This window comes from Phaethon aethereus (assembly GCF_964289735.1).
Source record: "Phaethon aethereus genome assembly, chromosome: 3".
Taxonomy (NCBI): Eukaryota; Metazoa; Chordata; class Aves; order Phaethontiformes; family Phaethontidae; genus Phaethon; species Phaethon aethereus.
The window spans coordinates 93,128,870-93,156,416 of NC_138576.1; the positions used below are offsets into that span (position 1 = coordinate 93,128,870).

Here is a 27,547-nt window from a genome sequence, read left to right on the forward strand (position 1 = left end):
TGCTACAAGAACAATTACACAAACATTCAGCTAACTGAAGGCTCCAGGTCTAACATACAGCTATGCCAGTCAGCAATCCAAAGCTCACCTACATTGACCAAAGGTTTGCTCCAAAACTCAGTGAAAAACGTCTGCCAAGTTCTACTGATTCTGGCAAGGGCTGGCGCTTACCGTGCATGTTACAAGTAATAAACACACCACTATCTCCCACAGGACACAGAGCAAAAGCCTACTACAGTCAACCAGCATCCAGTAAGTTAGGCTGAAGCATTATAGCGATTATAAAACATTCTGATGTACCAGAGTTCCTTTCTATTCTCCATCTATTTCTATAGTCTAAATCAACTATTTAGATCTTCATCATACATGCTCTTCAGTGGACTGAGAAAGCTGAAAAATGGGCAAGTTTCAGAGAAGTGACATCCTCCCGAAGACCTGTATCAGGTGAAAAGGCTTCTGTCTGGGTCCTTCTACCCGTATCGGTTACTTTAATAAGCTGCAGCACCTCTCCCCAGGCATCTTGCCTGGTTCAAGAACGCCGCAAGAAGACATGTTGCAAGACCGCATTACGGAGCTAGCCATGTACCAGCTCCTCAGCAAAGGAACAGTACTGCTCTCCATACACGCTCCCCGCCCCGCAGGCCAAGGCCGCCGCCTCTCGCGGGGCAGCAGCCGGAGGCGGCAGGCAGCGCCGCCGAGCCGAGCCGCGGAGGGGAAGCGCGAACCCACCGGCCTGCTCCGCCGCAGACCCCCGGGCCGGGCCGACACCGTCCGCCCGCCGCCTTTAACGATCACGGCGCGCGCTGCCTCGGGCTCCTACCGTGCGGCGGCTGCGTCCTGCCAGCTCCGGGCTGCGCGAGGCGCGACAGCGCGGCCGCTGCCCCCCGGGGGCGGGGGGGTGGGGGACGCGGTCGCGGACACGCTCCGCCGCACGCGCCCCCTCACCGGCCCCGGCCCGCGTAGCGAGGCGCTCCCCGCCGCGGGGCCATCACCGGCGGCCTTAGCTGCTCCAACCCCGCCCCCCCCCCAGCGCCCTGGCTCGGCTGGCAAGGAAGGAACCGACGTGACGGCGAAGGAGGGGGGAAGACAGGAGCAGCTTAGCCCCCGGCACCGGCCCCGACGCACCTCGGCAACGCAGAGACCGGGGACCGCGCAGCAGGAAGCTGGAGGCGCGCAGGCGCCGGCAGGCGGGGGCGGCCGCGCGCAGGCGCCGCGAGCGGGCTGGGGCCGGGCGGAGCGGAGCCGGGTGAGTTCGTGGGTTCCCTCAGCGCCCGCTCCGCTCCGCCGCGGCTTTGCGGGCGCCTTGGCAGCGAGCGAAGGCCTCCGGGGGTTGAGAGGGGCCGAGGCCGCCCATGGTCGGCGCCAGCGGAACCCGGAAAAGCGCGTTTTGGGCGTGAAGCCTGACGCGGATGCCCCGGGGGGGTGGGCGGCCCGGCCCGGCCCGGCCCGGCCCGGCCCCCCTGGATTCTCGTGTTCCCATGTTTTCGTCCCGTCAGCGTCGTACCCCGTCAGCCTCCGGCCGCGTACTGAGCGCGGCAGACCTGACCGGAGGGTTTTTCTTGCAGGTTCTGCGTTTCAGATAACCCGCAGAGAAATAAAATGCCTGAGAAAGGGTGTTGACAGAGTTTATAGGTCGGAACAGGGCGTGTGTGCTAAACATGGAGGAAGATGAAGAGGAAGACTATATGTCTGATTTATTTATTAAGTAAGTGGATCTTTTTTTCCCCTCTTAGGTACGAGTTTTAAAAAAGTGCTAATATTTGCTGGAATTTTTAACTCTTAGACAGGATGTAAGGCCAGGCTTGCCCATGGTGAGGCGGGTGAAGGAAGCTATTCAGAAAGAAGAAAAGCAAAAACAAGCCAATGAGAAGAACAGACAAAAGAGTATAAAAGAAGAAGAAAAAGAGAGACGTGACTTGGTATTGAAAAGTGCGCTGGGCAATGAAAACAAAGGCTTTGCTTTGCTCCAGAAGATGGGCTACAAGAGCGGACAGGCCCTTGGTAAAAGCGGTAAGCTTGTCACTCTCTGGAGTTGTGTACCTATATTCAGGTGTACCTTTGAATTTTACAGACTGTAGCTGCCACTTCGTTTGTAAACAGGGTCAGTTAAAGCCTCTCTGAGAGCCCTGCGGTTACGGAACTGTGAATGTGTTGTGGCAGAACAAAAGATTAAGCGCAAATCTCCAAAATCTGAAATAAAAATGGTACCCACTATTGAGACATGTGAGGGAAGCAGCAGTACTTACTGCTCAGTAAATGCATTTCCATATATGCACGCCTACAGGACTGCATTAAGGGTGTTTTGATGGTCTTGCAAAGCTACCAGTGTTCCAACAAAAGTCAACCCTCTCTTTGCTGGATTCTGAAGAAGAAATGGTGCACACTGGCCTACCCTTATGAATCTTTAATAGTTGAAGTAAAATCAGTGGAACAAAGCATCAATAACTGCTGTGCCAGTTCAGCATGTCTCTAGGAGACAATCACCAAATGAACTGGCCCAGACAGATTCTTTTTATTCTTCATCTTTGGCAAGTTGTGAGATCCTAGAATAAAAAATGCTACAGGCAGCTGTAACAAAGCAGTCTCCATCACAGATATGTTACACCTGTCAAGTCAACACAATTTTCTTTCAGTTGGGTAGTAGTCTGAAAAAAGTATATAGCAATCCAGCAGACAAGCCAAAAAAGAGTAGTTCCAGTTCAGCTGGGTCATGTGTAATGCAGTAAATGTACATTGATTTGGGATTTTTCATCTTCCAAGCAACAAAATCACAAGAAAATGTATGTATTTAATGACAAAAGCAGCTTGCCTACTTGAATACACTGCACAGATCATAGTTTGAGAAAGATCTGATTTCTTAAATTAACCGATTTTTTTCCTTCACAGGAGAAGGCATTGTTGAACCTATTCCTCTGAACATAAAAACAGGTTTGTGATACTTCCTAATTTACTTATTTGGATATCCAAGCTTCTCAACTGCTTACATTCATCCTTTCAACTTACATAGGCAGAAGTGGGCTTGGTCATGAGGAATTAAAAAAGCGAAAAGCTGAAGAAAAACTGGAAAACTATAGGCAAAAACTCCGTATGAAAACACAAGCAAATGAACAAGCTGCAGATCAGTTCAGGTAAAATGGTGTAACCAATAGTCCAAGCCATGTCTAAACGACGATTCTTTCTATGCTTTAAATTTAGTTATTCTTTTAATGTGTTACTGTTTTTGAATGTTTTGAACAAGAGTAAGTGTTGAAATACAGAGTAATTGTTTCTCAGTTCTAAAGCAAAAGCAGATGAACACTGTAATGCTAAGTGTGCTGCATGATTTATTTTTGTAAATGTTAACAGTGCAAACAGTATACATACTAACTTTTCTTAAGTCATTTGCAGCTTTTTAAATCAGAGAACCATGTCATCTTTTTAAATATAAAATCCACAGATAATCCTGGGCAATGTTGCTATAATGATTTTAAAAATCAGGGGAAATTTGTTTAAGTTTTATTGTTCTTATTCTCTCCTGATTTGCTTGTTACATGTGGAGAAGGAAAGCCTAGGGAAGGCTGTATCTTTTGCAGATGTTTAGTGAACCACTTTCTTGTCATATGAAAACCTGATGAAGAAGCAGTATTCAGTGTAGTGTGATCAATAAAAGCACTGTCTTGAAGGTACAATTCCCAAGAAATATATGTGTCCTCCCACAGAAACAATGTCAGAACGACTTCTTAACTTCAACGTCGTCCTGGCCTGACAGATTTACTAGGGCTAGAATCTTAGATTTTCTATTTTAGAAAAGCAATCAACTATAATGCATCTCACTGTTTATCTACCTGCTTATTTTAACTATCTACTTTTCCTTAACAGAGTAAGATTCAAAAACAAACAAGAAGAACGTAAGATGGAAGGGGACCTCCGAAAAAGCCAGAGGGCCTGCCAGCAACTAGATATGCAAAAAGTGAGACCTCTATTTTTTTGGGTTGGAAGGAAGGCTTATAGGTTAAGAGATACAGGCTACAAAGTAGTGATTCAATTCTTGGAAGTTCTCTAAAGTCGTGGGATAACTAGCCTGAAGTCTTGATGTTTAGCAACACTTCAGTCTGCTTTAAAGTATGTATTTGCACCATTAGGATATTTGAAGGTGTACACCAACCTCATAGTACCTGATGTGAGGACCTGTGTTAATTTGCATCATCAGAGCTCACCTGTTTTTGCTGCTGCATTCTTGTGGTTATTTTTGAGCTCTTTGGATATCTTTCAGTAGCCCATGTCAGGCCATCCTAAATGATGGTGCTGTTTGCCTCAAGTGAGGGAACAACATCATCACAGAATGGAAGGGACTCTGGAGGTCATCTGGTCCAACTGTCCTGCTCAAGCAGGGTCACCTAAAGCTGGCTGCCCAGGACCATGTCCAGACAGCTCTGGAGTATCCCCAAGGATGGGGAATCATCACTGAGGGAATCAGCAGATTCACCATAGAAGCATTTTAACAAAAAATAAACCCAGAACAAAGTACCTTCCACTTTCAAAGGATAACACTGGTAATAGCAGTGAACTACTGTAAATTTTTGCCACTTGAAAACTTCAAGTATTTTTCTTTTCACCATTAACCTGATAGAGGCTAATACCACCCCACGAGTTCTGCTGAGATTGGTTGATACTCCTTAGTCCGCTTCAAACAAAGTCAGCTGAATTAACTTAGATCATCTTTGTTGACTCTTCTTCATTTAACTTTACCTGAGGTGGATGAGGAAGCACTGTGTGATCTCTTGATAAAATAACTTGGGGCAGTATGTCTTCAGCTGATAAAGAAGGGTATCTGTTCACAGCCTTGGTGTGAGATTATGGTGCTGTGTAGCCTTACACGTACTGAACGTAGATGGAGTAGACCTTTATGTTAGCGTGCACTTACTTGTTTTAAAACAAGTGAATAATCCTTCTTGTGGACCGCTGTACTTGGTTTCCCACTACAGCTTTAGTAACTCTTGGTTACACTATACAGGAAAGTTTTAAAACCTAAAATCTCACCTATTAGAAATTATTTTTATCCAGCATTTTAGAGGAAAACCTACAAAGGCAGATAACTCATTTAAATCCTTCATTATTTAAGGATATTGATGTTCCCAAGGAGACTTGGTATTGGCTAGAACCTGAAGAGGAAGACAAAAAGGATGAGGAAGACAAGGAAGATGAATCCACGAGCTCAGACTTAAGTGTAAGCTCTGCAAGTAAATTAATGGCTGGATTCAGAATTAAATTTAATAGTCCCTTAAAAATATGTATGTATGCATGTCATTTTCTAAACTGTAGTGAATGGCCTCTTTGCAATTGTAGAGCAGTGATTGTTGTAGCAGCTACATGATTATTAGGGGTTTAATGTTTTATATTTTTTGCTCATCTTTGGATAAAGTAGCCTAGTAATTAAATTCTAATCATTTTTGTGTCTCAACAAAGATACGCAAGATCACGTATTGGCATGATCAAGGTTATTTGGTTTTGAGTTTTAATCTTGGATGTCTCATCTCATGTCTTAGGCTGAATTTTAGAATCACTAAGTAATTTCTGAAAGTGCTTCACAGATTATCTCAAGATGGACACTGGAAATTCACATTTTTTGAAAACTAGATTACATAGCTGTTGTTAGCCTTATGTGTTTGACTTGCAGAGATTAGGTTTGAAAAATTATACCAAAAATATCACATACTTGAAGTAAGGTAGCTAGGTAATATTTTTAGCGCTCTCTTCAGTGCAGGCTTCTTAGCTGGAAAGAAGGATGAGCAAACAACAGCCATTAACTTTCCAGAGATTGTGAATTCCTGTGTAAACAATCTGTTTTATTAAAGCTAGTAGCTCAAACTGTTTTATGGCACGCGAGCCCCAGATCATTGCATACATGTACATATCTCTAGGTATCAGAAAAGCTACAGATCTTGACTGCCTATTTGAGAGAACACCACTTCTATTGCATTTGGTGTGGAACAACCTATGAAGGTGAGAGCCAAACCTGTCTTGTAAGTGTTTTACTTTACTTATGCAGATAGACTCAAGTAGTACAATAGATACTTTTTCTCTTACTGCAGTCTTTTAAATCTACATAGCAAATTTTCCTTCTAGGCTGATGGTTTTTGCATAAAGCATTTGTAAGTTTTGACTGTAAGCCAATTTGTAAGTGTTTACATGTGTACACACACACAAAAAAACAACCAACCATACTGGCATGTATTTGAATTGGTATTCATATTAATTTTGTTTTGAGAAAACAAAATTCAGGTATTAAAACTAGTACCATAAAAAGCTGCAAAAGCTTGCAGGTGTTTCTGAAACAGAACACTGTCCAGTTTCACTGCACCAAAAACGGTAAAACTTGTGTTCACCGTTTTAAAACAAAGTTTGGAATTACTAACTTGCAAACCTTCTTGAATTCTATTTAATCAGCTTTACATGGATTCTTCAAGTAATTCTAGGAACTTTTTTCCCTCTTCCTCTGAGCTGGAATTACTCGCTTTTTCTCTGCTTATTCTGCAGACTCCAAAGATTTATCTTCAAACTGCCCTGGAGACAGTGCTGCAGATCATGACTAAAGCCTTTCTAAAGGAAGGAGTCCTAGAGAAGTATGTATAATTCATAAAACCTTTTAGAAGGTTCAGAGCTGTGCCATACTGAAGAATTCACTAAGTATGCAGAAGAGTAATTACGTTGATAGGTTAAACTCTCACATTTCTGAAGCATCTTAGGGATTTTCTGCTTGGTGCACAATTTAATAGGTATTAAAACTTCACATTTATAACTGAACTACCATAATTGAGAGGCAGGTTACACCTTCCACAGTCTTTGGTTATGCCCTGCCCAAGTGAACAAGATCAGCTGATAATAAAATTCAGGTTTGAGTAAGGGAATAAATATTGGCTAGTTATTCTGTTGTATAATGTGTTAAACAGGTTTTTTTTCATCTTCACAGAGATGACTAAACATCAGACTTTTTTTTTCCTTACTATCTTAGACCTGGTGGAGAAAAAAATCTTGTGAAACAGTACAGTGATGTTAATTGAACCAATATTCTGTTGTATGTAAAGGTGCATATATTTTGCATAACTAAATAGTATCAGATCATGTTGGTGGTGGCTTTTTTATATGAAAAATACATTTTAATAAACCTTTAATTTTTAGTGAACAGCAGTTGCTATTGTAAACAGTCGCTAATAGAAAGTTAGAAAGTAATAGAAATATTACCAAAAAAGTACCAAAAACTACTGGGACGAGCTCAATATTACTTAACAGTAAGAAGGTAGTGGGTGCTCTATCCAAGAACTGTAAGGGATATTCAGCCAAAGTTTGTTCCATACCAATTTTCATGTTATAAGAGTAGTTTTATGGGTGAAGGGGAAGAGGAACAAGTGGTATTTTGTCTGTGTCGGGATATCATTTCTCCCAGGTCTTGACCAGTGCAAAGAAACACTAATTAATCCAGAATAGTGAAGTACTGTATGTATTTGTGACTCATGATAAGAAAAAAAACCACAACAACTTCAGGCCTTACAAAAGGATGTAAAATCAGATTCTTATTTAGGGACAAATACTTGCAGAAAATCAGCAATAATTTCTGTAAGAATATAAGAATTATTACACATTCATTTATGTTACTCCTTTTAACCAAGCACCCATTTAACATTTCAGAAAAAGCATGCAGTGTTTTATTACACATAGTGCCTACTTTTCTGTTTAGAAATCTCTGCTCATTTGCCTTTATGGAGTTATGTGGGCTCCACAGCAATGAATAGTTTGACAAGATAGAGCTCAAAGACAGACAAGCATCTGAAGGACTAACGTGCCTGTCTTTTCTCCCTGCTCCCCCACCACCACACACACAATTGCTGCAGTCTAGGCAAGTCTGAACTCCTTGAGGTATATAACTAAAGGGTAACAGGCAAACTGCTCTTACCTTCTGTGGGGCTGACAGTAAGGCCATCATTCAGTATTCAGTACGCTTGTTAGGAGTTAGGCATGCCTCAGTATTACAATAAGGGATTAAAACCTAGCAGTATGGGAGAGAATGTTTAAGGTGCTCTCAGCACAGGATTCAAATGATTACTACTGAGGAAACTCTGGAGAATTCTGCTGTCTTAAGAGGACCTGAAGTGTTCCTTTCAGAAAAAAAAAAACTCAAAACCCAAGGTTTTCAAAAGTTTAGAAAAATCTACAGTAGATTTCCTAGAAGCTGAATGCTTAACATTTAAATTCGCAAGGAATTCTTACTTTTAGAAGTAAGTATTTTTAAATTCTAGAGCTGTTCAGCAGCCATGTAGAGATAAGAAAGTTCACCTTAAAAAACCTGAAATTCAGTGAACAATAACCCACACCTATTCCTAGTATCTTTTCTACCAAAATTAGTCTTGGTATTAATGGAAGCATTCTAGTAGTTATTAAAAACATCACTGAACAAATCAGAAAGGTTTGAGTCGCATACCACAAGACAGCACTTCTTCCACAGAAAGCAATAGATAACCTCAACTGATAATGGCTGCAGCAGATGTTAAGAGCCTGCCTACAGGGATTTGACACAGGCCAGTTAGCACCGCATCAATGTAATTTTCTAGGAGACAAGGACTAGGGTCCTGTACTTGTTGTACAGTATAGTTCAGCTCATCCACAGTCTGTGTTTCCAGGTGAAAACCACAAGTGATTCCTCGCAGAAGTACACTGTCCTGGTCTGCAAGCTGATGGGCATGAATGGTGATCTGACCCTTTTGGCTGATGAGCTCCTCAATGGCAGAAAGGCAAAAATACCAAGGAAAAGACATCCTAAGTCTTGCTGTTGCTTCTGACGTTTACTGTTATTTCATCAGTTTCAACAGACAAACTCTGGATTTAAACACAGCCGGAAAGCCTTTTAAAAGGGTATTTACTGACTATGAGTTCTAAGTGAGTTGTTTTTATCAACAGACTTAAAAAACTCAAGTATTTCAGATGCAGAATATCTTCCTGAAGGGTCTCTTGAAAGCATCTTTTTTATTATGGGTGCCTGCAAAAAAATTAAATGTCAATAAATTATTTTTCATGAGTAAATAAACTAACTGAAATGATGTATTAAAATACAATACCTCTGTTAGAAATTGGTCGGTGAAGCTCTTTGAAAGTTTACCTTCTCTAACATCATGCCATACCTGAGATTCATAGAAGAGAACAGTTTCAGTATGTTTTCATTGATTATATTTTGCATCTCACTTTATGACCCATATAATTTATGGAAGTAATTAGGAAAATACAAATCTACAGAAAAGGTAAGGCTTCAAAAAGGAAGTAACTGAGCAGCTTGAAAGGTTTTTTTTTTTCCTATTTAGTTGTACTTTGATTTGGTTTTAGCATCTTCTCATCAACTGTTGTCCCTTTTAAAGCCTAAAAGCTTCACATTCAACAACGTGTTCGTTTCAGCAATCCTCTCATTTCAGAACAATTATCCTTCCTTCCTTAATTTAAAAGTTGTGGGTTTATATCTTCTTGACACATTAAAAATAAAAAATGCAAGATGACTAAATTTCCTACTGTGGATGCTACTATTTGCAAGCCAAGCAGGTGTGCTTCCTCCCTTTTACCTTGCTCAGTACCACACACTTATTTCTATGACAGTGCAGCAAATGCTACATGGAGTTCAAAGCAATGGAGAAGATTTCTCATTAGATGCTTTCAGAAACTATCTCTGGGAAACAACTATTTTTTTTCCAGATTATCTAGCTTTCTGGTTCAACAGAAATGAGCAGTCCACATCATTCATTTTACACTAGTTAAGAGCAAAGTCTGCCTGAAGATGACAGTCATTCTTGCATACTTAGCTATATATCTGGAATCATTAGCTAGTCTTAGGGATGCTACAGCCTGGCTTAGCAAGCCCTTACAACCAGTATCCAGTAAAACAGCTCCCATGAACTTCAAGCTTTCTTCCCCTACGCTTTAGCTGTAGCTTTAGGCCTGTGCCCCTGCCTGCTGGTGATCACCAGCTGAATCGGTTACTTGGCCCATAATCCTCAACTTGGCTTTTCATGGCATTCTTTCAGCAGGGCTTGCCAGCACCACACAACAGTTTATCATGCTCCATTAAGTGAAATTATTTTTTAAGCTGATGGAGCAGCTGAAGACTATCCACATGCCTTCCCCATCTGCCTACAGACACAAGATTTTTATGCTTTAAGGAAACGAGTAAGTGATTGGTCTTGCCCTTTTGACTGTAAACACTGTGGACACATTTGCAGTGTCAGCTCTGAGAAGGAACAAGGTATCTTGGAAAATACTACAAGGTAGCTGAAAATAGCCAAGTTGAGCCTGTGAGTTGAGCAGACCCATGGGTATGGTTTTCCCACACTGGCAAAAGGACCAAGCTAACAGTGTTGCCGAGCTTCTGGGTCCAACCATGTACAGGTATCTTAGGATTACTTCAGATGAGATACTCAGCAGCTATCTGTCTGTCCTACAAATAATACAGGTTTGAGCATATGAGCCATTACACTAATGTGCAAAGTACCAAGAAAAAGCAAGAGAAACATGAAAGATACTTAAGCTCTTTTTGAAAAGGTAACACCAGTTTTCTCTTTGAAGTAAGATCTTTCTCAACGAAAACTACATATTCCAAATCACTTCTGTTTTCATTTTGGAAAACTGCAAGTGTTTTTGCTTGATAGAAACTTTGTTCCTGCTCCACTGTGCAGCAAAGACGAGAAGTGGGTCAGAGACAAAACTCTAAATGAGAAAAACATTCTCTTCAAATACTCTGATCAAACAAAAACATTTATCAGGAGCTTGAAATCTTCTTTGCTAGACATTCTTTAGCATGCTCAGGCTTTAATGTGTATGTATGTCAGTAGGACGTAACTGAAATAAAACCAATAATATTTCTTCAGTTATTACATTTCAACTGAAGTGTGAGGACTTATGGGCCTTACAGAAATTAATGAGGGGAAAATGTAGAGACAGTGCTCTAGATATGCACATTCCTTCTGGCATGCAGTCAGCATGCGATACCAGCAGCAAGGCAGAACAATGACAGACTTTACTTTTTTAATTTAAAGATTACATACCGTAATTTTCTCATGACAAGTGAGTGCCGAAAGAATTTCAAACCAAATTAATCCCAGTGCATAAATATCCACTTCCTTTCCATATCTGTCCCCGAACTACAAAGATTAGAACAAGAACAGTATAGGTATCAAATCCACCTGGACAGCACTTCTTCAGGCAAAATTGAAGTCAGTAGAAATTTCCACCCCAAGGCTACAGGACTGGCCCTACTTGATCTTCTTAAGAGTCGTTAACCCTTTCTCCTACAGACCTATTAAACAGTGACTATGTCACATTGAACACCCCAAAATTAAGACTTCCACAGACCCGTACAGATACGGCAGGCCAGTATCTCTCTCACAAATAATGAGACAAACAGAAGGACTCAAATGCCACAGTTAACAGATGTCCTAAATTCAAACTGAAATACATGGCTGACAGCCTGCTTCTGCAAGAGCATTTCTTCCAGGTTAGCGCAGCAAGATAAAAATCACCACACTTGCAGACAGCTTTCTCTACAATAGAGTCATCTTCATACAGAGTCATATACCAGGGAACTTAAGGCAACTTTGTTTAGCACTGAGATGAGGATTGAGAACATACAATGCTGAGTTTATAATGCAAATTAGTTACAGAGACACTAATATAGCAGGATAATTACCTGTTCTGGTGCCATATACGATTTTGTTCCTCTGTTCTCACTCAGAGTCCCATATGCCACAGAAGTCACAAGACCTAAGTCGCCTATTTTTATTTTATCTTCATGTGATATGAAGATATTCTGAGGCTATATACAGTTTAGGGAAAAAAAAAAAAAACCACAAACCACCATATGACCAAGGTTTATTGTCAAGCATGATCAATCACAGAAAAGCTCCCCATAAGATCTGATAATTGTTCACAGAAGTTAGCATTAAGAAACTGATGGGGTGGGAAACAGAAAAAAGTTCAATTATTTTTTAAAAACACAAACTAAATGCCACAGTAACTGCAACTTTTTTTTTTCCACTAGCTCAGTCACAACTGTATCATGCTTTAATGCTTTTCAAATACATTGTGCCTATAACATTACATATCCAGAAATGGTTTTTGTAGTCTTCAATCCTAGCCCTGGGATTTGATACACTTGGGCATTTAGGCTCACATGGAATTCCACTCAAACCACAGTTTCTCCTAGGCAGAGCAGGATTAGATGTACTAAGGCAATTGCAGAGTTAGGGCTTACTAAAGGCATCTCACAGTATCACTTTTAAGTTTCCATTGAACTTCCCATTTTTAAATTTAACCGAGTCATAAGCAACTAAAAACAGAATTGTATATGCTTGGATGAAGTTCTCCAAAGAGGATAAAGAAACTATATTTCTGAATGTTATTTTAAAAAAAACAAATAGCCTCATGCTATCTTTTATTCAAAGAAGCTCCAGTGGACTGTAAGGCCACTGTCAAGAAAGCCCAGTGCAGTTCTGTTCAAGTTTGACCATGTCCACACCCATTTAATACAGCACAATAATGTAGCACCTGGCTACACTATTTGAAGACTTCATTCATACCAGGCACAAATGGGATTCATCTCAGCTTGAACCTATCCTGCAGCTTTGATTCTGGGACATGGGGATCTCAGATGGCCAAGCACTTAAGTTGACAGCAGATCAAAGCAGGGAGAAAAGTTCCTAAATTCAAATGCAGAGAGACAAGTTAGCAATAGGACTTGGAAGCAGGTTACAGCCAGATGCCATGGATAAGTGACTGGGGCAGCAGGTTCATAGGAACAAGGAAAAGTAGGAGAATGAACTAAGATGAAAAAATAGGGCTGAGGGAGCAAGAAGATACCAAGCACAGAGTGGGCAGAGCTAAGACTTAATGGGCACTTACTAGGCCTTTTTTCCCCAGGTATCTAGGGAAAATAATGAGTGTATATTTGTTGTTCATTCCAGTATTGTAGCCATAAGCCTGATAGAAAAGCTCTAGAAGATATGAACATATCTGTCTGTAAGACAAGATTCTATGAGTGGGCAGTGAACATGATCTGGAACTACACTGTGAATGCAAAAAGCAGAAGATTTCAATCTCTGGCTCAAGAAGTCCATACACTTCAGGTTACTGGAGGTCTTAAGAGGAAGGGAATATGCATCAAGGACAGCATCACTGTATCATCTCTCAACTGTAATATTCTCTAGGTGTTTGGAAATAGCCACTATACGAGGAAAACAGCATCCTAGATCAGCATGTAACGCAACCCTCTACAGCCATTTTTAGGACCACCACCACACTAATGACTTTTTCACAAAGCAAGCAATTTACAGCTCTGTAAGCAACATTGTATCTGGCATATGAAGCCCTGAAGGCTTGCAACTTTGTCATTTATAATCTTTATATTGAAATAAAATCTTGTTATGACAGTGCACTTGTAGAGATGGAAATTCCATCCAAAAAAGTAGCATTCAGAAATTTGTATGCATACATGATGCAGGAGCAACTAGAGCATATGTTATCAAACACAGTGTGTATTAGGATAATTAAACTATCCCTGTACAATATGGCAAGAGCAAACTTCCTAGACTCAACTTTTCACCTTCTTTCTTTTAATTATTTTATCGCCCAAGTAGTTAGTATTTCTTTTTCCACTAGGCAGTCTTGTGACCCAGGAACACATACCCTGAAAATGGCCGTTAACTGATCACTACTGATTTTTTGAACTACTGCATTCTGAGATCCTCCAGTTCACCTTCTGATTTTAGGATGAAGTCCAGCCAGTTGCTGAAAGAAGATTAATCACTAGCACTATCAGAAGAGGCACAGTACTAGAGTACATAATAGACTAAACAAAGACTAGAACAATTTCACTTTCATTTTTTTAAATTACCCGTCCTACTTACTTTGAGGTCCCGATGAATTAACCCTTGAGAATGAATATATTTCACTCCTTCCAGTATTTGTAAAAATTTGTTTTGTGCCATCTCATGATACTTCCGGTCTTGTCTATTCTTTTCAATCCAGTTTTCCAAAGGCCCTTGTTCACATAATTCCATTTGGATGAAAAGACAAAGAATTTCTGTGTCTGACTTCTGCCTGCAAAACAGAATTATATACTGTATTGAAACGGGCAAGATACAACTCCTCGCCAGCCATCAATGATTCTCAGGTCCTCTTCTTGAAAAAAACCTGGGTTTTAATTATCATTATTTTTGGTGTTCACAAAACAAAGCCTACAAGTCCCTTCATTAAAAAAAAAAAAAAAATTATACTATAACAATTTGTACTAAATATAAATAAATAGAACCACAAACCAAAGAATCCCTGCTCAGTTGCTACATACCCCGGAATATTCCTAACATTTTGCTTGCTTGCTTGTTCGTTCACACTGAAAGTTTTCTGAGTGCCCAAATTCTCCTCCCCTCATATCTAGAGGCATGTCCCATACAGGAAGAAACAGCACTGTCCTTGGCTCCCATCTTGCCCTCTAAGAACAGCTGCAAGTCCCTGGCAGGCATTCTCTATTCTGCTCAACACACACAGCATTAGCCCTCCTCTCCTACCCAGAATGATCACAATCTTTCAACCTCTGTCCATTCAGGAAGGTGGTGCGGTGACCATCTTTGACATCACCTGAGTTAGAGACACCCTTCTGAGCTGGAAATGTGGATGAAATATATTCACCCACCTGGCAGCCTCACACTTTCCAGAAGAGTTCCCTCGCCATCAGCCCACAGGACAGGCTGAGGATGGAGGTGGTGAGGGGTAGGACAGTATGAAGAGCAGGAAGCACCACTTTTTCCTACTGGCACTGTGTGATCTGAGTGCCCTGGAAAAAAGCTGCCTGAGACACTGAAGGAGCAAGCATTAAGTGGCTCAGCACTCTCTGTAGCCTTGAGGTCAGGGCACTAAGTGTAATTCCAGGTTGGGACCTCAGCTTTGAGGACTTGTTTTTTTCTTTCTTCTACCCAATAAATCTTCAGTATAAAACACGTAAGTGATACTGAGACTCTAAAACATTAATGGTTGGGGTTTGACACAAGCCTTCTCTTCCCCCCATTTTATTCCTCATTTACTGAGCCCACTGGACAGATATCGTGCCAACCATAATCTTGAACCCATTAATATTTTTATGGCTCTAGGTAAGTGTGGCAACCTGTCTGAAGGGTATGAATTTACAGCTAGTGAAAAAAAAAAACCTTACTACAGAAGCTTTGAAAAGTTAATAACCTAGCTTAGGAGTAAAACTCCCACCACTGTCTTCCCCAAAGTCTTAGTGTTGAAAGGCTACATCTAAGTGAAAGAGCATTTCATTTTGTATTTATGTTCTCAACAACCAAAACTGTTTCAGGCATCACGGTAAAAAAGCTAACTTAAAGAAATAATTAAATCTATGAGAGCTACTGGCAGACAAGTACTTATTCAAAAAAGGAAACTTCAATCAGGAATTGGGCAGCCAACTGCCAGACAATTTTTTAGTTTCTGTTGTTAATTCTAGCTGAGTTCTGTGTTCCTACGCTCCCCTATAGATTCAGCAAGTTCTGTATATTAAAAGATAGCAGAAAGATAAAATTACGTAATGTACCTTCTTCATCAAGGATAAGATATAAATAATTGTATGTAACCTGCTGCTGAAAAGTACTGTGCCTTTTTTCCTAACAGTAAGTATGTGTATGTATTTATATTTGTATAATGACTTATAACCAATCATCAGCCTTTCTTTTTACAACACAAAAATCACTATGGCAAACAAGTTTGTGAGTGAGAACAAATATCTTATAGTTACCTTGAGTCTGGATAAGTTACATGGTCGTACCCCTTCCAGCTACAATAATACCGCACTATGTTTTCATGGTGAAGTCTTGCAAGTTCTTTTACTTCACGCTTTACATTCCTATTGGGGGGGGAACAAACCACACAAAACAAAACCAAATGGCATTTCCCTATAAAAATTAAATACTAAGTTAACTAAAAGACATGATATCAAGTAGCAATATACAGGTAGTTTTACATTCATTTAGAAAAAGAACATAATACTCTTCTTCATATAAGTTCAAAATTGTAGCTACAAGTTCTGTGATTTTTCTTTCATCTACTCAGTTATTCAAAGTGCAAAAATGTTTTAACCATATCAGAAATGAAAGCCCCACTCAAAGCTGAAAAAAAAAGCAGATTGCAATAAGTAATTACATTAGATAGCCAAACACAATGTAGCAAGCACCCATGTTTTCTTTCTATGTTTATGAAGTTTGTTTACATATACAGAAGTCAGTGTAAATACTCAGAGGAACTATTACCAAATGTGGCCTATGCTTGTTGTAACATTGCCTAGTGAGGTAAGCTCAAACACATGGGCAGACCAGCAGTCCTTATTTGAAGATTCTTCAAATAAGATGACTTATTTAACTATAATACAAGTTATTTAAACTATATAAAAAACATAATATAGTTTTAGTATTTAGTATAGTTCTCCGGATTGCAATACAAATGAAAATAACATATATTGGTGAAGAACAAAAGAATTTGAAGGGCAGTTGCACAATGTAAGCAACAAGTATCTCCAACAACTTGCAACTTTTCGAATAGACTACCTGAAAGAAATTCAAGGTTTTTCAGCTGCTGATAAAATACTCCACTAGGTACTGGGTACAGAAAATCACTTTAAAAATAAGATCATCATGCTCTGTTGAGATTTATGAAGGACAAGTAATACTTTGTGAGAATAATGACTATGTTGGTCATATATAAAGCATTTTCCATTACAAACCACAAAATGTATTACTTTTTCTCTCTAATTATAGTTGTTACGCATTACTGATACGTAAATTTTCCATTTAACCTGTGAAAAAGTAATAGCGCTGCTTTCAATATTTTATTAATCGGCAAGTTTTCTTCAAACACATTTTGCAATATTAATAACCAGAGCACTAGTGTGTTCAGGGAAAGTAGAACTTAACAAATCTACTTTTTTACGTCTGCATCTGAAATTGTTCCTATGCATGCAAAAATTAACAAAGCTGCATGCCATCTTCAGCTTCACTTAGAAATAAAGAAAACAGTTTACCAGAAAGAATGGACAATTAATAATGAATATTGCCTAAATGCTCCTAGGATTATAAAAGAGACAAAACAAAGTACTAAAATCTTGATTAAGTTTGTCCTAAAATAAAAACCAGAAGTAAATATACAGTACATACTTTGTGAATTGAACTCGTTTGACTGCATAGGTTCCCTCATCAAGCTTTGCTGTCGCTTTGAAAACATTCCCATAACCACCTTCACCAATAGGCTCGATATCTTTAAAACTCTCAAGAAATCTTAAAAAAAACAAACAAACAAACAAACAAAAAAACCCAACAACTTAAGCATACTTAACATTAAATGTACAAGATCTAAAAATGATCCTGGCAGAGGTAATACATTTTCTACAGGGATCACTCAACACCTATGCAGGTCTAAATCATAGCCTTGAAGATTTAAAAAAACAAGGCAAATGGACCCTTGAAAGCATGTAGGATAATTACCCTCACATCTTCACACAAATGACTTTTGGTTGTAAGCATTATATATCACTGCATGTCAGTTGCTGTACTATATTTGAAATTTCCATTAAAAAATTAATATATCAAATACCAATTTTCTTTGAAAGTTACTTTTACAGCTGTGTTTTCCCACATTCTATGATAAATAAACAAACAAATCTAGACCACTACATACTGTAATTACCATACAGATCTCATGGAAAAAAAAAATGCTTCTTGCCTTTTATTCACAGTGTATGGATTTTCATTCTCCTCACTGGTATTTGTGTCCAAATCTGGCAAACTTTCATCTGAATCTGACATCGTTTTCTCTTCTTTGTTTCTTGCATTATGAAAATTAGCTGCCAATTTTCTTTAACAAGGATAAAAGCAAAACTTATAATGAGCCATTTTTGTAATATGTGACGGGAAAAGAAATGTACCTTCCAACAGCAGAACAGCGGCATTTCTTTGTTAGACACAGAAACACTAAAGTGGTCTGCAATATACTTTACAGTAGATAGCAAGCTAGAAATAAACACGTACCTTCTGGATTTCAGGGCAGAACTTTGTGCGTGTCTCTACATGGAAAGAGAAAAAAAAAAAATCTAACTGAAATATCCTGAATATTTCCCTATACTTATATATAAAATGTGCCTGAGAATCTATCTAGGAATTGTCTATAAATGTGTTCATGCCTCATATAAACAATGTAACAAGAATGAAGCCATATCTTAGCTTAAATTTTTCACATATGCCATGTATGATATCATTCTTCCCACAGAAAAATATGATCTTAGTTTGATCCCCTTTCTTGGAAGTACTGCCCATCTGGTCACCAGTACATAAACTGGGTCCACAGTACAGAAGTAAACGGCTAATGATTAACAGTAAGAAAGTACTGAATATTCTTGGGAAAAATGCACATGTGTTTTCTAGTGATTAGTGGATAAAGGAACAAACTGATGCTACACTCTGACAAGAAGCTTATCCTATTCAGGGTCTAAAATGTAATTATGAGGAAGACCATCTTCATACCTGAGAAGGTGAAGGCTTTTTACACACTGCCATGTCTTTCATTTTTTCTACCAGCTTTGCAGATGAGACTTGAAAGCAATTAGTGCTGTTATTGAAAAATTAATAGACTAGTTTTAGGGCAAAGTAACTCAATCATACATAAAATGATTGCCACAAGAAAAAAAGCAGCATAAAAAATACACAGTTTTTAAAAGCAAAACCTGAAAAAGCATTAATCATCATGACTGATTCAAACTACAAAAGTTTATGCTGGAAAGTTAGTAAAACAATAGCATTCCATAATATACTCCTCTATTTCTATTATATGATATCATATGATATTGCGTGTGTGTGTATATATATATGATAAATGTTCTATTATATCCTTTAATTAAATAGATTAAATCCAGAGGTTTATTGCAATGCAGTGCAGCTGCCTCTAGCATTGTACACATCAGCTTGCTTTACAATTGCACAAAGAACATAAAAGAAGTGTTAGTGGCAATACAGCCATATTCACTGCTGGACACGAAAGGCTTGACCTAGGGTTCCCAAATCACAAATGAAAGTTCATGCATGTCAATTTTCTTTCTCTAAACAAATTTTCCCTTCAGTGGAAAGGAGATTTATGGAGAATAAAAAAGGAAAAAAAAATAGAGAAGAAAGCAGAATGTGGAGCACAGAAAAGTACTGAAATTGAATTCTACTGAATTCACAAGACTATCACAATAGGAAAAATGAGTGTTAAAAATGGCATGAAACAATGTTACTCAGTGAGGTAGGTTAACCCGTTTACATCACAGTATAAATGGTTCTGAAAGAACTACTCATGGCAAAATATAATCATACCAGAAAGCTCTAAAATCATTATAAGCTAACCCGTAAGAACTCACATAAAATTGCACAAGTACAACAAGTTTTGCTCTGAAGTCTAAGAAATATAAGCTCAAATTAAAACGCATTATACTGCAGTAAAGACACTATGACAGATTTTATTTAGAACCAGATCACAGAACCCTCTAAAAGTAGTAAATACATTATGTTATCATATTATTATCAGTGACTCCAACTTACCCCAAGTCAGACAGAGTTGGCACTTGAGAGGAATTACTATGTTCACTAAATGTAGAACTGCCGTTAGATTTTTCACTTCCCATCTGAAAAAAAAGAAAAAATAAGTATGGTTAACAAAAATCACGAAAAAAAAAAAAAACAAACAACACCCTAGTGCAAGAGATGCCATTCAAAGCGGGGGGAGGGAAGATTACAAGGCCCTAAGTGGAAGCTGCGAATGGCACTGAACACTCGAAGCCCTGCAGAAGAAAGGCATCTGCCCAACTCCCACCCAGAAGAGGCAGGGCCCTGTCACAGTGAGCCTTTTCCCACTCGTATCGAGACTATGTAGACACATGTGCAGAAGTGGAGTCTGAGATCTACTAAAAAAAAAAAAATCAGGATAAGAGTAACAGTTATTAAAAGCAAACGTTTTCATTGTTTCTCTATAATATATAGAGAATATATATATATATAAGCCATTTACTTCTGTACATGCAATTGCCTGTGTGGAAAATGAGGTAACTGTAGGCTTTGGTATATGTAATCAGCAGAACTGACAACCTGAGTCTGTACAAAAAGACATTCAATGTCTTCAGCGTGATAACCCTGCAAAACCTGGGTTACTAAATCAGGGTCAACTAAAAAAATTACTCCTAAATACTTCGTAGAGGTTCTTCCCCTTCCCTCTCCAAGTCATAAGAGCATAAATGTAACACTGAAAACAACACCTACAATTGTTACAGACCATAACCAGACAAGATGTAAAAAAACTTGAGGGTTTATGTTTCCATGACAGCCAACAAACAAAGCACTTTTTTATTCAGGAGTACTGGGCCCTTAAGACTTTTTGCTAGTTACATTTTGTTTATTACACAGACACTGCAGGGAATTAATAAAAATTAAAACCACCCCAAATTTAGAGTAATTGCTACAGAGGTTCTGCTTGAGGTAGTAAATTTCAGACTTTCATGAAAATGCAAAGACCCATGAGCTCACCACACAGGAGAATATTAAGGAAGGATCCTAGAGCTATAATAGGCCATTAATTACATGGTCAACTTAAAAACAACAATAAAAGGATCATTTAAAATTTACAGTAAACAGCAAAATAATTTAAAAAAAAGTGCTTAAAGTAAAAAAGATTTCTTTCCCCCCTGTACTGCTTTCCTTCCCTTTAAACTACACTTCATTTAAGTTAGTTCATATGTACTGTTCTGTGCATTTCGGAAGTGGGTTTGGATAACTATTAGAATTGACAATTTTTTGCACGTGTGGAAGTACGATCACCAACATGCCCTCCAGAGGATGGTGTTAGCAACTACTGCACTGGACTCTGCCTTGGAACACTACAGAAGGCAAGTCCTGTTGACTCTCACTCCTGCCTTTCTCACATTTCACAATACATTTTTTGATCTAACAGAAGGCAGTAAGAGATTTATGTTCATAGCCAGTCAGCTCGACTTCTTCACTTCTGTGTGAAGTGTCGAGCTGACAGTGAAGACAACCAGTCCATTATTCAGGATTCAGAAATTTTTAATATATGTACATCCTTGAACGACAACATATCAGACCATATTCTGAAATACACAGAGATATCAACTGTGATTTTTTTTTAATCCAGCAACTGAATATAGAAACTCAACATAAGTTTTACCAACAAAATCGTGTAGCCCAACCAACCCACCAAAATTTGGATTGTTTCACTCAAGGGGAATCCATGGAATATGTTTTTAAATACAGTGAGGAAATATGCTCAAAGATTAAAGATACAAGAATTGAAATCCTATCTTAAGGCTAAATACAGCACATACTGTTAGAACGCCTTCCTTATTTAGCTTCTCATATGCTTGTTTTGCAGCGGCTTGTTTTGCAGCAGCTAGAGAAGTTCCAGTACCAATGCCATACACAAAACCATTAATTGTACAGCTACAAGAAAACCTGTAAAATACAACAAGGAATAAAGTTTTATATCACATATGACAAGTCTTAATTTAATGATTTTGAACACTACAGTCAACAGACATTATAGAATGGAAATCTGAAATAAACATCTTCAGGGCAGTATTTCCAATATACATTTAATCTAATTAATAATGGTAGATCACAGAAGTTGGAAAAGACCTTTAAGATCATCAAGTCCAACCATCAACCCAACACCACCATGCCCACTAAATTATGTCCCAAAATGCCACGTCTACATGTTTTTTGAACACTTCCAGTGACAGTGACTCCACCACCTCCCTGGGCAGCCTGTTCCAATGCCTGACCACACTCTCAGTGAAGAAACTTCTCCTAATATCTAGTCTAAACCTCCCCTGGTGCAACTTGAGGCCATTTCCTCTCGTTCTATCGCTGGTTACTTGGGAGAAGAGACCAACACCCACCTCACCACAACCGCCTTTCAGGTAGTTGTAGAGAGTGATAAGGTCTCCCCTCAGCCTCCTCTTCTCCAGACTAAACAACCCCAGTTCCCTCAGCCGCTCCACATAAGACTTGTGCTCCAGACCTCTCACCAGCTTCGTTGCCCTTCTCTGGACACGCTCCAGCACCTCAACATCCTTCTTGTAGTGAGGGGCTCAAAACTGAACACAGGATTCGAGGTGCGGCCTCACCAGTGCCGAGTACAGGGGCACGATCACTTCCCTACTCCTGCTGGCCACACTATTCCTGATACAGGCCAGGACGCTGTTGGCCTTCTTGGCCACCCAGGGCACACTGCTGGCTCATGTTCAACCAGCTGTCAACCAGCACCCCCAGGTCCTTTTCTGCCGGGCAGCTCTCCAGCCACTCTTCCCCCAGCCTGTAGCGTTGCAAACACTGATTTGATACTAATTTGACATGCCTTCAAGATAACCCATTTTAGAAGAGTGAATATTTAGCACTTTTAAAGGTTGAGCTCCACAAAGCATCAAATCATATGTACCCACAGTCACAAATTATGTGCAGTTTAGGTTTTAAAAGGGCCAGTTTTGCAGGGGAAGAGAGGAGGAGTTTTCCAGCAGATATTATCAACAGAGTTAATACACGTACGTATTCTTTATCATCCCTCAACTGTCATTACCTGGAATGTTTCTACAACTCACTGGCTGCAATACCTACAGCAGGGGACACAAACAGGCTCTCCTTGGCACTTGGTTCCTAGGGGTCTCGAAAATATATGCCAAGAGGTCCACAAAGGTGCCAGAGCTATGACCAAGATAACTGACAATTTGTCAACCTGACTACCATTTTATCATCATGCCATCTCTTCTCCCACCTAAACAAAATCAGTCCTCCTTACCCTCTCCTCCTATGCTGTATCCTCCAACTTCTTAACCACTTTAATGGCCCTCCACTGGATTTTCTCCAGACTACCTCCAATTTTTATTGTATTTCTAAAAATTCATGCAACCCTGCTCAGGGTAACTAATGGTAGTGTTAGTAAGCACAAAGAAGTATTAAAAGCAAGTACGAAGAAAAAGTGCATCTTACATGGGAGCATGGGCGTCTCCAGTACGTTTTTTATTAGGATAATCAACTATTTGCAATGTCTTTTGTGAATAAATGTTTAGTAGGCTGACATAGTCACTGGCTGGTACAAGTAATAAGGTCACTGGACTTGTCATTAATTCTGCAGCCTGTGTATCTGAAGGACTCTCTGGCTGTAAAACAAAAAACAGGTAACTTTATTTAATAAGCTTAAGTTTTTAAGATCAACAGTGTACAGTATCTAGCATAACTGCAAGGTTTGTCAGCATTTCAAAACACTTTTAAGAAATCCCAAGTTTGTATTAACGGAGTCCCTTGTGGCAAAGGACAGCCATACCAACCCAGAATTATTACATTTTAGATCTCCAAAGACAAGTAAATACAGTTTTCCAAGTATTGCACCAAATGTCTTTAACAACCTATCACCATCTCTCCTCGCGCCTCATTTAAGAAAAGACAGGGAACAAGCTGTGAATTGCCTCATTAAAAAGAAAGGGGGAAAAAAAAAAAAAAAGAAAGAATGCTGCCTTCTGAATTTTCTCACAGCCTCACCAGAGCCAAGAAAAGGGCTGGCAGCAGGATGCTGCTGATGCTGCCATTAGCAAGGGCTGCAAATGCTGCTGTGCATGTACAAGAAGGGAACGCAGCATCAATAATAAATATATTATTATATTGCTGCAAACATGCAGCAATTATATTAAAGTAATGATGGTGACACAGTAAAAAGCTTATGGAAACAGGTAAAGAAAGATTTCACTCAAAAGGTGCTAAGAAGCATTCAGAGTTAAGAAGAAAAATAAAGAATGGCTACCACAAAACACATGGCAGAAAATAAAGGAACAAAATTCAAACCTAAACTACATCAAGGAAGGATAAAGAGTGTAGAATCAGCGACACCATAAAGAATAACAAGGAAACAAAGATGAATCAGATCAAGTGAAAGTAAGCAATTTTATGAGCAGAGTGGCAGCAGACACACTGAACAATGACCCGCAAATGTTTTGAAGACATCGAATTACTGAAGAGTTGTCAAGATGAAAAAGGAACTGTCTGCTCTGGATGGACTAAGGCAGCTTAACAAAAAGGCAAATACATTTCCTCATCCTCCTGTAACAGCAGAGGAGGAAACACGCTGGATATTACATACCAACCCTGTAGTAAAACAATAGGGAAAACAGTTCAGTGGTAAAAAGTAGAAAAGCACTGAATAAGGCAGACCAAAGATGACAAATAAATAATTAGAAACTCTTACAAATTAAAGAAAAAGATGATATTTTACTGTCTACTTTTAGAAAGTCATCAACCTTTACTAGCAAAAAAAAAAAAAAAAAGAAAGAAATTAAATACTACAGTTTACTCACCTGGTTCCTAATCATTTCCCAGGTTTTTTTTGCTGCTACTGCTTTTGCTTCCTTCTTATTTTTACCAGTTCCTTTACCATATTCTACATCGTTTATTTTAACCACAACTGTGAACCTGCAATGAAGGAAACTTTTCTAAAACAGTGTTACATTTTGTCTCATGTATACTTAATAACCTTGTCAGATTCAACTTTCTTTTTATTACCTACAAAGCACTGTACGTTAACCGTGGAGGTATTTAAGTGTTCATGTGTTCCTCGTTATGGTTAATTCTTTAGCAGAAATATTTTTTAAGTGTTTCCTTCCTAGTCACAAATGCATGTACTTTATTAGTTCCAACAGTATTTTTAAATGCTTAACTACTTCTTAAAAGCAAAATTATTTAATTTTTTAAAAGCAAAAGAACACGTAAGGTCAACATTGTTACAGGCAAGGTTGTGAAGCCTTAACACCAGGACACATCTCAGCACTGCAAAACTACATGAAGAGGAAAGATTAGCTAATCTTGATTTCATGGATCCAGACATGACATTACACTCACCTTTGATACGCTGCTATACATGCTATTTAGTAAGTGCAAAAAACGCGTCTGGTGCTTCATGAGACATGAATTTAAAGGCAGTCCCGAAAAAACAAACAAAAAAACCCAGTCCTGCCCTTCCACACTCAACCATGGAACCCTTTCCCCTCTGTTGCGCAACTGTGCACGCACCACTTCCCGTACGGCAACTCTGCAAGTCACAACAGGGAACTGATGCAGCTCAGGACTGACTGTACCAGGTCTGGCTGGGATGGAGTTAGCACCATACCAGCTGCTATGAAAAAAACTACATTGTGGGTTTGGGACTAAAACACTGTTGATAACAATGTTTTAGCTGTTGCTGAGCAGTGTTTGCACATAGGAACCAGCATACCAAAAAAAAGCAAGCATGACAGAAACAGCACTCTTTGGGAAAGGGTTTGTTAGCCAACCCATACCTAAGTGCGGAATATTACACACATTCAGCTATGATGTTGCATCCAAAATTTACCATTTTATTTAAGCATCCTGAGGAAATCTGCAGTCTGAGTCTCAATGACCGCTGAAGTTAACTATCCGAGTTGAGGATTATCTGAATGAGTGTTACACGAGTTGGTCCCACACATACAGTCACGCTTATCCACCATGGACTCCAAGGTAACAAGCGCTGCCCAGATTGACAGGTGTAGGCAGGGCTGGCCTGGCTGTCCACACACTGTGTTCCCAGACCGAGAAAGCAAACAGCCACTCAGGACTGAGCCAGCCTGGACTCTCTCAACCTTTTTACACATTCCGCACTGACCCCACCAGACATTGCACTTGGAAGCAGCTACAGCACCAAAACCAGGATAGGATGGGTGGAGATGAGAGGAGGCATCTCTGCATCATGCCTGAAAGAGCTGGAGGAGGCCTTACGAGATGGGACACAGCACAGAATAGTTGGGGAGCCAGCTCAGGACCAGCAGTGGCCAACATGTCCCATTAGCAGGCAGAGCACTGGCAAAGAGCACCACAAGGGCGCCGAAGGAGGCTGACAGCACTCATCGCTCTAGCCAGACACTGTGCATTATACTCCTTGGAACAGCCCAAGTTATCCAGGATTTTCCTAGATACCACTGTCACACCTTACATCACTTACAGATACAGGAGAATGGGTAGAATTATATTAGTGAATGTAGCAGAGCACATAGGAAAAAAAAAAAGAAAAAGGGCATTAAATGGGATAAATGAGTAAATTTTAAATCTGTGTAAATTCTGTTCGTCCCATACTGTGGTCGCACAGCTACATCTACATGCTTCAAAAGCAATACCCATTACTGTGATAAGGGTTACTTTTCTGAATTACATGGGGCACATGGGGAAAAAAATTAAGATAACTGATTAACATTTGAGACCCAGATAATACTTACTTATTCTGGGACTATGGTCAGGTCTAAGAATAAGTCAGCACAAAACAGTGCAGGCTGGCAACATGGAAGACATTAAAAGAAACATACTAATTATCAGCATAACGATTGCCTTCATGCATACTAGCAAAAATTTTAAAAAAATCATGCAAGGAAAAGATCTTGAGTATCTCTGATCTCTGGCAAGGGAAAAAAATAGCAAAAAAAAAAAGCCATATTTGGGTTAAAAAATAAAACATATGCCATCATCTGTAATTATCTCTAAAAGCAAAACACCCTTCTCTTGTAACAGATGTTCAAAATTCAGCTACACATGAAACATGTTGGTACCCAAACAATTAATATACACCCAACCTTTATGGTCAGAAATTAACAAATATCACAAATAATTTCCATGCTTTGTAAAACTAACTAAAAAATCAAAGCACTTAAGCTAGCATAGATCATAAACTGAAATACTTGCTGCAACCCACCCCACCTCCTGAGAGATTTTATGGCAGATGCGTAATATACCATATAGTTACCAGTAACATGGACGTTGCTGTTACTTTCCAAGGAAGGGACATTGACTCTGAAACAAGTTTTCTCCTCCAACTCTACCACATGACATCCTCCTTACCCACTTACCACTCAATTTATGGTTTCAACCAGCTCTCCTGCCACATACACACTTCCAGCAAATTAACTTTTATGATTGAGACCTTTACCCAGTTCACTCATCACACGAAGAGTCCTGATGTTTATTGACACGCATGGTGAACTTACTCAGGATCATGAGATGGGCCAGTCATCTTGACGTCCGCATAAACCAGCGTAAGTTTCTCCTTTTGACAGTAATTGTTAATCTTCTCCATACACTCACGTTCCATGTTGACACAATCTCAAAAACGTTCTGCAAAGCAACACTGAAAGGTATGTCTGTGCTTCCAGGCATAGTGCAGAGACAGCCCCTAGTCCTGGCAGACCTCTGCTGCCATAGAAAAAGAGAAAACTGGTGCCTGTAAAGTTCACAGAAAACTAATTCTAATTTCTAATTCAAGTGGTTGATCTGCAGCTGGTTTTGAAGACTCATTGCCTGGGATAGCAGATTTAAAAAGCAGCACAGAGAATTTAGTGATTAAAGAAGTTGTTTTAGCAGATTTCTTAGCAAGAAAAGGCTGAATCATTCACCGAATCGTGCGGAGGGGG

General features: G+C 39.4%; 2 protein-coding genes across 2 annotated transcripts; one reads left to right on the top strand and one right to left on the bottom strand.

The window, feature by feature from the left end:
- Positions 1 to 1,637: 1,637 nt before the first annotated feature.
- On the top strand, positions 1,638 to 8,749 carry GPATCH11 (G-patch domain containing 11). The gene is made up of 9 exons (XM_081997655.1): positions 1,638 to 1,705; positions 1,784 to 2,010; positions 2,887 to 2,932; positions 3,012 to 3,128; positions 3,859 to 3,949; positions 5,102 to 5,206; positions 5,901 to 5,982; positions 6,517 to 6,602; positions 8,655 to 8,749. Exons 1-8 carry the CDS (start codon positions 1,659 to 1,661, stop codon positions 6,570 to 6,572), a joined length of 771 nt encoding a protein of 256 aa, XP_081853781.1. The 5' UTR covers positions 1,638 to 1,658; the 3' UTR covers positions 6,573 to 6,602; positions 8,655 to 8,749.
- Positions 8,750 to 8,890: 141 nt separating this feature from the next.
- Positions 8,891 to 27,228, bottom strand: EIF2AK2 (eukaryotic translation initiation factor 2 alpha kinase 2; the record flags this gene model as incomplete). The annotated part of the gene is made up of 15 exons (XM_081998229.1): positions 8,891 to 9,010; positions 9,090 to 9,152; positions 11,058 to 11,153; positions 11,699 to 11,824; positions 13,914 to 14,106; positions 15,797 to 15,904; positions 17,208 to 17,327; positions 17,773 to 17,904; positions 18,078 to 18,112; positions 18,570 to 18,654; positions 19,623 to 19,705; positions 21,416 to 21,542; positions 23,076 to 23,245; positions 24,434 to 24,548; positions 27,125 to 27,228. The coding sequence occupies 15 exons, from the start codon at positions 27,226 to 27,228 to the stop codon at positions 8,891 to 8,893; spliced, it is 1,677 nt and encodes a 558-aa protein (XP_081854355.1).
- Between the last annotated feature and the right edge of the window lie 319 nt (positions 27,229 to 27,547).